General features: G+C 37.6%; 1 protein-coding gene across 10 annotated transcripts in view; it reads right to left on the minus strand.

Annotated features, from left to right (window-relative positions):
• USP32 (ubiquitin specific peptidase 32) overlaps positions 1-12,500 on the minus strand; it is a 331,878-nt gene that overhangs the window by 121,214 nt on the left and 198,164 nt on the right. For all 10 annotated transcript variants that reach the window (XM_075589607.1, XM_075589608.1, XM_075589613.1 and 7 more), the window contains 6 exons: positions 10,776-10,883; positions 7,988-8,103; positions 7,502-7,564; positions 3,265-3,348; positions 562-623; positions 353-455 (listed from right to left, as the gene is read on the minus strand). In XM_075589607.1, coding sequence (XP_075445722.1) covers positions 353-455; positions 562-623; positions 3,265-3,348; positions 7,502-7,564; positions 7,988-8,103; positions 10,776-10,883 — 536 coding nt within the window. The remainder of the gene's footprint in view (positions 1-352; positions 456-561; positions 624-3,264; positions 3,349-7,501; positions 7,565-7,987; positions 8,104-10,775; positions 10,884-12,500) is intronic.

Consider the following 12,500-nt stretch of genomic DNA (forward strand, 5'->3'; position numbering starts at 1 on the left):
TTGCTTTTCCTCCCCTTGTCTTTATTCCCCATCCCTTATACTCCGATGTACCTTTCCCCATTAGTTGTCTTTTCACACCTGGAGTAATTATTACTTCCTTGTTATCACTACTTCCACATCTATCATTGTGTATATTCCCATCTTAGGATATACTGGCACATTAAAGCTCTTTATTTGCAGATGTTCTGTTTATTACATTTTTGAGTGCTGGGAACTACTATGTTGTTAATATCAAAATATATGAATTGATAGAATTGTTATCGTTCTAGTGATTAATGAATCCACAGTCTTCCTAAAAGCAAAACAAGGAACACCAAATGACTATGTAACTAAAGGGATTAAGAATACTTACATATTTTACATATTCCTTCCATTGTTGCCACCATAGCATGGAGATAAGAAACCAGTTGTGTCCAAGCTGCAGGCCATATCGACTCTCTCTTTCTAACCAGCCCCTGTAGACACAAAAAAAAATACCATCTATCTATATCTATATCTATATATCTATATCTATATCCGCACAAACATTTTATCTCACAGGATGCATCAATAAAGGCATACCTGATGATTTGCCCTTCTTCTTCTGGTGTGGCTGGTCTTAAACCCAAGACTATATGACACACCTAAGAAATTGACAGAATCATAGAAAAGTTACAGGTCTGACATTCCAGCAATACATGCTCACAGCAAGTTGTTTCATAACTATCATAACAGGAGGATTCCACATCAACTACAAAAAAGGCTATTTTAGGCACGAGCTGCACAATGCCCAAAACGTAACAAATTTGCATTATTTATACCCTCAAGTCTCAGCTTTCTATTTTAAAATGCCAATATAAAAAGTTCATGTGTCTTCTTCAGCATCAAAAAGAATGTGCCTCTTTGAATCATGATTACACTAGATATTTTTAAATCCATAAACATTTAATGTTGTAGGATTATCCTAGTACTACTACGGCACTTCATTTTACTTCCAGTGGTTGGCATACCGAAAAGTACAGTGGGCATAAGAAGTTGTGCTGCTTACACTTGTTATACAGCAGGTATCTGATAGGACGTTACAACGGACATACAAGTGAATACAAGCACATGCTGTATATCGCTGAGAGAAGAAACATGGCGTTACCAAGGAAAGAAAATAAATTAAGAAATGGGTCGATTTTATCATGCACCATAAAATAAATCAAGTTATTCTAAAAGTGAAAATATATTAGCAACTTACTTAAACAGCATGACATACTGTACGAGCTCAATCAGTAATTTTAGAAAGACAATATGTACCCAATCAGTGATTTTATATATTTTTTAAGGAGCTGCAGGGGTAATATGACGTCATACTGACAACCCTATTCAAGGAGTGATTACATTTCAAAATGACCTATTCATTTATATAAAATGTCTTCTGAATTGATCAGGTCACCGAGGCGCAACTAGCACTCTCAACGTATGAACGTGCCTTCATCTTGAAACGTCTAAAGCCGCTGACTTTGGGACCCCGGTGGAAACTATAGTACATTTATTTTTTGTTTAGGTGGCCCTTTCACAATGTTTGCAGGGCGGCCCAAAAAATTTAATTACGCCACTGTCCCTTACCAAATGGAACTGGTGCTTTAAGGGAACATGTACAGGCTCCAAAGGGCTAATTTTTAGTACTCATTACTTACTTAATACCATCTAGCTGATTGCCATCTGCTAGATTGACCTACCAACCGTGGTTAATAGCATGTGACTGATTGATTTCGGTTCCTATTTCAGAGTGGCACCGACAAGAGAACATTTGCAATGAGTTGACCGATTAACCAATGATCAAAACACAGCTGTGTTCTTTTCCTTATACTATTACAGCATCACCATTCACAAGAAGGGGAATGGATGTTGCCAAAGTAATGCTCTACTCTGGTTCAGGAAATGGTATTAAATATTTTCCTAATTACAGAAGATGACCTATTATTCAACTTGCCTAATCTTATATTGATTATTGAATACATTGTTCTTATCACTGATTTACCATTCCCTTTTGGACTGAACTTTTTTGTTTAGTTTTCTTTTTAAAATACCTGAAGAATGTAATGTTATAATAGTGCTTAGGAATTTAAACACACTGTATGGGAATGTAAAATATTGTATGTTATATTCAACGTGATTGATAAGACATGCCAATTGTCTTTTCAAGTACTTGTTCACTTCCAGTGACTCCATAGCTAATACGTGTGTGTGTTTGTGTGTATACAGGCAGTCCTCGGTTATTTAACGGAATCCGTTCTGGAAGTAGCATTGGATAGTGAAACCGTTGTAAAGCGGGTCCCATGTTAATCAGTGGCGGTGAGCGTTCGTAACGCATTCAGGCGTCGGATAACACATTCGGACGTCGAAAAACGGCCCATAGGGAGGCATTGTAATGCGTTGGATATGCCATTCGTTGTAAAATGAAACGTTGGATAGCGAGGACTACGTGTGTGTGTGTGTGTGTGTGTGTGTGTGTGTGTGTGTGTGTGTGTGTGTGTGTGTGTGTATGTGTGTGTGTGTGTGTTTCTAAAACTGTGGTAAATTCATACAATTCAACTTAAAAGTTATCACAAGAGGAAAATGCTGGGAGAAAATAATGTATTCTCATTTCTTCTACAACGTAGCAACTTCTGGGAACAGTATTGCCTATGGTCATTCAAAAATACACCTTGACTTCATAAAGACAATGGTAAACCTGATAATCTTCTTGACTTTGTTATGTGGATACATAGAATTCAAACTATTTGAACAAAGTTGGATGTATCTATTATGTCAAATAAAGTAAAACATTACTTTCAGTATTGTGTGAATTATATTTACCATTTCAGAAGCAGTTTAAAATACAGGGAACATATTCATCTTTGTAACAAAACTATATCTCCACTGCACACAGTTAATATATTAATATAGGTCAAGATGAAAGGCATTCCATTGTAAAATCATCCAAAGCCATTTAAGCTCAATAGTGAAACTGTAAAACGCTGTATAAAGGTGGTATGAATTCAAATGAGAAAAAAAAAACCATAGGCAAAATAGTGTAAGTAAAGCCAAAATGCATTAGGAAATCATATCAATGTTGTGTCCTCATAGGGATCATTTCAGAATGTGCTGATACATTCTGCATTTCCTATTTTGTGACAGCCTGCCATTTCCCTCATTTAGTAAATGTAAATGCTTTTTCAATTCACACAAAACATACACCTCTGTTGGAAAAGTGTTGGGAGTAATTTCCAGAAGATCTGAAATAAAATATCTTACCTGAAAAAGGAGGTTTAAAAATTCATTGGCAAGAGCACTTTTAACACTCCATATCTGATAATCCTCCAAAGTAAGGTGTCCACTCTGTAATATACAATATGGCAGAAATTAGCCTGAATAATATTTACATCATAAACCATACAAACAATAAGACTTAATTATGGATGTGGATATTAGGTACAATAATTGCCAGGAAATTATTACTAAATATATAAAAGCCAAAGGGCACTCATATGGCCCCAAATGGGGATATCTAGTGGTGAAAACACACTAGCAGAATCCTAGGTCTATAAAATTCAAAATAGATCAAGGAAATTTATATGATAAAATAATTCAATTATCAATTATGATAATCAATTCTTCTTAGTGCAGTCAATCTTATTACAACTCAGTAGAATCTCTTGCATGACTTTCAAACACACAGTACACTCAAAATGGCTCAGAAAGTTGTAAAAGTGTAAAGTTTAATCTGAACCTATGATGCAATTCACCAGACAATAAATCATTTTAATATCCCCACTTATCTGGAATGTGTGGGGGAATTTCAACATACATTTTTACTGTAATTAAGTAAACGAGGTTTAGGGTCATTATTACCAAGCCGTGCTTTGCCATGAGAATCATACCGTGTATTACAACATACTGTAGCACAGCTTACTAAAATAGCCATTCCTCCCTCATTCTTCCCTCTTACAGGTGTTTTTTTCCTGAACGTGCAGATGTTGGATTAATGTTCTGATTCGAAGGACAGTTAATCTTCTTGTGCTTAAGACACCGTCATAAGAAGTAGCTGTCAATCTGCCTTTATCACGATATGTCAAACTCCTAATATCATCAAGATACTTTTCCTTCACGAGGAACAATTGAATGTTAATAATCACATGGAGGGTTTAAATACCTAAGGTCTATTATTGATAGCAAAAGCATAGCAGCTACGAACGACATAAAAAGCTGCATCGGTAGCGCCACTGCAGCGTTCGCCTCCTTAAAGAAATGCTTGTGGAACCAACAGGACGTGACAAATGTAACAAAATTGCGAATTTTTAATGCCTCAATACGCACCATTTTACTGTTTGGCTCAGAAACATTGACACTACTCAAAAGCAATATGAACCTACTTGAACGATTCCAACTAAGATGTCTACGTAACATACTCCATATTACGCTACAAGACCAATGGAAAAATGAAGATGTACAGTTAGCCTGTCAAAACCAATCCACAATCGACCAGTACATTAAGCGACAAAGACTTAGGTGGTTTGGCCACGTCTACCGTATGGACATCACCAGACTACCACACCAGTGCCTTAACACCACACGACCCATAGGCTTGAAAGTTGACCGAAATGCTCCAAAGAAAACGTGGTCGAAACAGGTGGCGCAAGATCTCAAACCGCGCCACTTCACAGTAGCCGAAGCCCGAAAAGCCGCCCTAAATCGAGATCAATGACACGGAATCACTAGAGACGTATTGAACATCCTGCCGCTGGCCTCCACAACGCATCTCTCCTTACCTTATAAAAGATGAAGCAATGTAATTTACGGAGAACGCACATGGAGGGTTACCATAAATAATTTGATCATCATTTATGGAAAATAATGTACCAGTGTTAGAAGAGAAGCATGTCAACCTTGACCCCTTTGATATGTGTGTTCAACCATAACATGTTCGATTATTAAAAGGAATCACAACCTAAGTGAACCTACAGTTCTCCAAGTACAATATAGCTAGTAGAACCCTGCACTACAAACAATATTCCTGAGGCATGAGTACAAGAACCAGTTACAGATCTATGTAACACGTGCTAAACCACATTATCCTCCCTTACCAGCTAAAAACTATTTTTTAAACAACTTTGAGAGGTGGATTTCTGATATATTAACTACTGGCTATGAATAGTAAGCTATGTTTTAAGAAGAAATAAAAGTATTAGGATTTCAAATAAGATCCGTTTTTGTATCCTGTCCAAATATTTTGAAATTCAAACTGATGTCGCCTTCCAAGTGAGGTACTGCAAGTACAGAATGAATAAAAATGTGTTTGCTATATATATCTGACTTGTCATTCTGCAGTTAACAACTGCATAATGTTGCTAAGACAACAGGCATTATTACGTAGTGCTTTTTAAAAATAGCTTTTATATGTAGGTATATTATATAACGCATTTGGGTGTCCAATAGAGGGAATGTTCGTTCACAAGGTTCATACACCGTATGCCCAAAAATATTTCTCAACGCTTGCTTTATGTTTTCTAATATAATTAAATGTAAATCCCCCTTGCATGTATGTGGATATAAATACAAATTCAATCATTTTACTGACTAACTAGTGAACCATAGTGAGTTAGGGAGAAATCCAAAAATCACAGAATACACTTGTGTTGTGGGAAAAACTCTCCAATACACATAACAGGAGGGGAGCTTTCATCTTAAGGATCAAGCCAGGTGAACCTCAAGAATATACATCTATTCAGTAATTTACTAACCAATACCAATTTGTGTATTACTCTATATATGAATGCAATGTTCTAACTATACATGTTCACGGCAGTCTAATTCTTCAATGGTGCCCATAACAAATAACTAATACAAGAAATGTCTGCCGCTCTGCTGTAAGATTTGAATTTCTGAACCTACTTATTTTTCACATAATCATAGTGGAAAGCTGTGGGCTTGGTTATCAGTCTACTGTGTTTGAGGAATTATTGCACACAACTTGAAAAAGCCTTAATCAAGTATGACATACTGTGAATGTGTGTTTGTATTACCAAAAAGTTTTGCTACCCAGAGATGGCAAAATGCATCATTGTAAAGATGGAAGGTAATGATCACACAAGGGATTCTAATTTATTTTACCTAATTTACTGAGATGAGATGGCACTGGTCAATTTTCAGTTTCTCTTGGCATCTGCTCAGTAGGATGCATCATCCAATGTTAAAGTTTATTTTTTTTCAGTCTTTTCTTTCTATGTAGTAGCACTATGGTGATATTTGTTTTTGACCACATTTAAAATTGCATTTATTGTTTGCTGTAAAGGTAATCAATGTGGGGCTTGCATGATTAAATGCTTATTTACGTTTTTTAATGAGTAATGGAAAGAATATAAAATGGCACTGTTGGCACATTTTCTTTACAAATGTTTTTATTTAAATGTTCAATATTGCAATGTCATTTTACAATATAGAGATCTGATAATACTGTAATTATTTGCACATTTTACTTAATACATTTACACCTTTTCTTTACAATATTTTATGTTGATCTTCATTGTCCTTTTAGAAGATCTCTTCTTTAGATGAAAGAAACAAAAATACTTAAGACCATATTTACAAGGCAGTAAGCATATGTAAGCATGATCCATAAGACACTGTTTAGCTCTGGGAAAACACCTTTCAGTACATAGGCCTGTACGTTCAGTACAGGGACTTATCCCTGTTAAGAAACATGCCTCTAATCCAGCAGTGTGCTGGTTAATTGCACACCAGCAATAACCCAACTCCACCTGCCTAATCAGAGCTCTGTGAAATAGTGTTATGTGAGACCCAGGAAGGAGGATTCCTGAGCGCACAATTGGAGCTGACCCAGGAAGGACAAACCAGAGTGTTCCCTTGTCCACAACTGGGCTGACCTGGGGAACAAACAGATGTCTTGAGCTGCAAAGAGACTGCAGGATGACAGCAAGACAAAGGGGACAAGATTTCTAAACCTGGATCCTGATATTGCTATAGCACACAAGGGTGCGGACCCAGAAGAGCAGAGAGGCCTTCCCATACAGCTACAAGATACAGATAAGACTTTCTTATGGGACTGTTATATATCTGTGTATATATATATATATATATATCTGTGTATATATATATATATATATATCTGTGTATATATATATATATATATATATATATATATATATATATATATATATATGGTAATTAGCTTGGCTAACCACCCAGCTGGACTACGTGTAGATATCCTCCAAAGCGGAGTAGTTTTTTCTTTGGCTTATTTTGAATATTTTTGCTGTGTTAAAGGGACATGCACAATAAAGCCTAATTTTAGTTTCACTTTAAACAGTCTCCATTGCGTCACTCTGCACACGTTTTTACAAGGCCAAAAGGTGTCTTATGGCATATCACTGCTTTGTAAATAATTACCTAACTGTTCATGTAAAATAACAGAGTTACTTTCTCTATTAACCAATAAGGCCACCAAACAATGCACTATATTTAGATAGCTTACCTTTGTCGTATCGTGGGAATTCAGCATATTATCTATGATATCAGACAGATTCAAGTTCAACTCCTTTTAAAACACAAAGTAAGGAGGTTGTTAGTAAACAGTAAATAAAATAAAAAAAAGTGAACAGATATGAGAAAACATTATGGTTTATTTGAAGTGCTGCAATGCCCTTGGAATCCTAAATACAATCCTCTACAGACCTTCAGAGAAATCAATGGAATTTTCAGAGTTTGGAATGCCTAATTTTAAAATCCAAAAACTAACCATACATTAGAGCTATAAACATACTGAAATGTTTTCATCCAGTTTCCACTAGCTGTAATGGCTTTTTTTTAAAAACTTTTTGGAGTTGGAATGAACACTTGATAAGTTCAAAACACTCTTAAAAGTTAGAAGTTATTCTGCTACCCCTCAACGAGAATTTGAAAAGGTAATATCGCTGTCCATCTACCACATAGACGAGAATCTATGAGATGTAGGTCTTACAGGTATGGCATCAGTGCGGTTATCCTTCCAAACCTCCAGAAGTGCAAGAACCATCTCTTCCAGTTCAGTGCGGGACAAAACACCATCACGATCAATATCAAATACCTTGAAACAAACTGATTAAAAGAGGAGAGAGTTAGGAGGCTGAACACCATGTTCTAAACATTAATAGACATTTTCTACAGCAAATAAGTAAGACGCTTTCTGGCGGTGCAAAGGTACAATGTAGCTTTGATGATTGGACCTCGGTCCCGCCCCTGTGACGCATTGGGTGACGCTGCACGCAAGCGCCGCAGTACTCCTGCTGGGACAAGACCTAGGCTCCGCCCCGCATCCCGTGACGCAACGGAGGACGTTCTTGTCTCCACTTCACGCCGGCGTCGCGATACCAGGGGCACTCGAGGGGATAATGCTATCAGCAACTACTCCTCACCTGTGGTGCACTCCACCCCGGTTTACCAGTGGACAGAATGTGTGATGACTCATTGCCTGCAAGCCTTCCCATTGGCTTTGCTCCTTATATGCTCAGCCAACCCTGAGGCAAATTGACTGAGCATAAACTTCTGTTTATGTTTCAAGTGCTTGCCTCAAGCATCCTGCTGCCCTGCTGTTGCTCTTGCATTTTGCCTTGATTTTCTTTTACCTTTGACCTCAGCTTGTACCGGACTGGTGCCTTCTCTGACCCCTGACCTTGGCTTGTATTTGGACTCCCACTATCTCTACTCCTGGACCCCGGCTACACACAACGACCATTTGACTTCTCCAATCCTAGACCACGGCAAGTATCACGACTATTCTGACCTCTCCTTCCCTGACCCGGCTACACGACCTCTAGTCTGCACTCCGGACGCGGTTACGCGTTTGTAGGTCGGTGTATATCACTATCCCCACCTCAGCCTCGCGGTCCCGACCTGTTTGTGGTGAGTACTCGTTACAGTAGCATTGCCTATTAATTTGTTGCTGGGAGTGTAATTTTGTATGCATCTATTGGCATCAACATATTAATTTATATGTACCACGAATGGCAATAGGGCATATGGCACAACAGAAGTACTGAAGCTAGTAATTAATAATTATGATGCATCAATACCTGCATCCTTTCAACAATGCGTTTAACTCACCTAACAAACCTACATTAAATATAAGAAACTCAATAAAGAACTTTCCTATATTTTACACAGTTGGACTAAATAAGAAAACATTGACAGATGTTAAGACAAATGATGCACATGCCCCTTACTGCTCAATGCACAAGCCCCTCAATGCACAAGCCCTTTACTGCTTTTCAATTCATATATAGTTTGTAATCCAAACATTATTTTGGATAATCCCTTATTTGCCTAATCATTTATTCATATTCATCAGGAAACACCAAAAGAGACTACTGGTCTATACTGGGGCTTAGATTAGTTGTTTCCAACCAGTGGATAGGTCCCTGCCAATCTATCAATCAGGAAGATCCCTTCACGAATCCCTTTGATTCGTGATTGAAGAATGTAAAATTGATTTATTAATGGTAGCACTGAGTGTATATTTGTATAATGTTGGATGGTTCTGAGTCCTGAGTAATGAGGTGTAATGTAAAAAAGAAAATGTGAGGCGCTTCTAATAGAGGTGCAATAAATGTGAATAATAGACCTTATAAAAACCTTTTATAAAAAAGTGCTCATTAATAATAAAAATAATAATAAATAAAATATATATATTGAAGTTAACTTCGCTGCTCAACCCTCTGTGGAGAAGATCCAATTCCTCCTGTTGTGGATTGTAGGGAGAAGCTTGTGGGGAGCGCAGATGTCACCATATGTGGGAAAAGAAATATAAATATAGTGTAGTATGTTCTATAGATTCAACAGTCAATTAAAAGAGTCACGATTGGGAACTCACACTTTCACAGTTAAAGATCAGCAATGGAGATAGTAATGCAGACTTGATCAGTGTGGAGTATCAGGAATCGCAGCATAATCCCTCAATGTGAAAAGATAACACACTTAGTGCAACATTGCATGTTCCAGTATATTATTTATCAGAGGCAATAGGTATTGCACTTACATTAGGCACTTTGTGCATAGACACGTAACAATAGTGATGCGCAGCTTGTGTATGCCTCCAGCCCTGCTCCCAAGGTAGCATCGCGTCACTTCCGGTCTGGAGGCATACACAAGCTGCGCATCACTATTGTTACGTGTCTATGCACAAAGTGCCTAATGTAAGTGCAATACCTATTGCCTCTGATAAATAATATACTGGAACATGCAATGTTGCACTAAGTGTGTTATCTTTTCACATTGAGGGATTATGCTGCTGATTCCTGATACTCCACACTGATCAAGTCTGCATTACTATCTCCACTGCTGATCTTTAACTGGGAAAGTGTGAGTTCCCAATCGTGACTCTTTTAATTGACTGTTGAATCTATAGAACATACTACACTATATTTATATTTCTTTTCCCACATATGGTGACATCTGCGCTCCCCACAAGCTTCTCCCTATAATGAGGTGTAATGGCAGTGGACCTTCTCTAGCTATAGGTTTCATGGTCCAGTGATTCCTGACTGTATAGTTTATGATCTTATTAGCGAAGGACAAAGTGACCCATCCAAGGATGCTGGAACTTGAACCAAGATAACCTGCTCCAAAGACAATGACATTACCAGTAGACCACTACTCCTATAGTATGGATATGTTAAAATTCTTTCCCCCAAAAAGAACAAGAAATCAGTCAGTGAATTTGCAATTATAAAAAGTTTGTGTGTAATTCATGTAACAATACTTTGCAAATTTACATTTTTGTCTCTCTGCCAAAGGTCCCCTGCAACATGCAGACAGTCCACATGATATTTCCTTGAAGTCTATGTGATTATCACGATTTTCATCAAAGGCATTAAATAACCCTAAAAAAAAAAATAGAAGACAGGTAGTTACACAATTGCACAGTAGATGTCCATCAACCTATGCTAAATTTAGACGACAGATACTTATCCTATATTTGTATTTACTGTATATTGATCCAGAGGAAGGTAAACAAAACCCCCAGTGAATCATCATCCAATGATGATTCTTAAAGGGAAAAAAAAAGTTCCTTCCTGACTCCAGTTAATCTAATCATATACTGTATTCACAGTTTTTGGGGGTAATGCATATCTTCTGTTAATGTGCGAAACAATCGAATACAACTAAAAAATATGGCAAAACATTTCACAAAATGGGTACATTTTGTATGCAGTCTTATAAACCCTTTTTCCCCCGCTCACTGATTACCACATAGCGGCTTAATGTGATTGCTACTCCTTTCATGAAGGAGTAGTAATAATACAGAGGAGGAGCATGCAAAAAAAAGAAGGGGGGGGGAGGGTTGAAAGAGACATCATGTCGAAAGAAATTCACTTAGGAGCACTCTCAAGGCTGATAAAACAACATGACTTATAATTCAAGCTAATCCTACAAGTGCCTGAAAAAAAATGAAAAAAAAATTTAAGCGAGGGGGAGAAGGCGGGGAGATTTTGTCGAGATTTTGAATCCGATTCCAGATTCCAGAAATATCATTTCTAGACACGGTGGTATACAAATCTGGGGGAGTGTTAGCCACAAAACTATTTCGTGAACCTACGGATAAAAAGTTACCGACGTGGCCCCTTGGTAGGTGATCTTGTTACTAGCTCTGACCCCATGGAGAAGTATGTCCAATCTAACACATGGCTAGCTAGGAAACCTGGATCCTATAGATGCCATGGCTGCACTAACTGTCAGTTTGTACAACAATGTCCAACATACAATCACCTACACAGTGGGGTACCTATCAAAATCAAATAAGTGTTGAACTGCAAATCCAAGAACATACTGTATTTCCTCAAGTGCCCATGTGGGCTATTTTACACTGGCAAAACCATCCATCGCTCCACTATTAGGAAGGCGCTACAAAGTACCTCAGATGACCAGGACTTGAAGTGCCTCCCTGTGGCTAGGCACTTTAAGGAATTTAGACACTCTATGGCTACACTCCCGGGGGTGGTGATAGAGGCAAGCTCCTATTACAACAAGGAGCACAGTTGATTTTTGAATTGAGAAATGTGGCACCCTGTGGCCTTAATGAGGACTTGAAACTGGGTTGTTTTTTATGTTTTTATTATTTTTGGCATGTCTGTTGACTATTTCTTCCATGTTTTACTGTGCATGTCTCTTTTTTCTGTTTCACTTGTATTTTTTTTGTGCTTCCACCCTTCTCATTTGGTATTCAAGTTGGTAATTTTTCTTCTTTACCCTTGTTTATTCCGGCACCCTGTACTTAGAAATGTATTAATCACTGCTTTATCTTTAAGTGGTAGATATTTGGGGTACTGTGTATAATGCCCATAGTTCTGTGGACTATAAGTACTTTAGTGGGTATATTTAGAACAAGTTGACATGTGCACTGATCATTTGTTCAGTTATTCACATGCCTCTGCCTGGGACATATTACTTTTGCGCTAAACCATGTGTTTGTTTACCTTTCCGAGTCCACGCATGCACGA

Source organism: Ascaphus truei, chromosome 3, assembly GCF_040206685.1.
Source record: "Ascaphus truei isolate aAscTru1 chromosome 3, aAscTru1.hap1, whole genome shotgun sequence".
Taxonomy (NCBI): domain Eukaryota; kingdom Metazoa; phylum Chordata; class Amphibia; order Anura; family Ascaphidae; genus Ascaphus; species Ascaphus truei.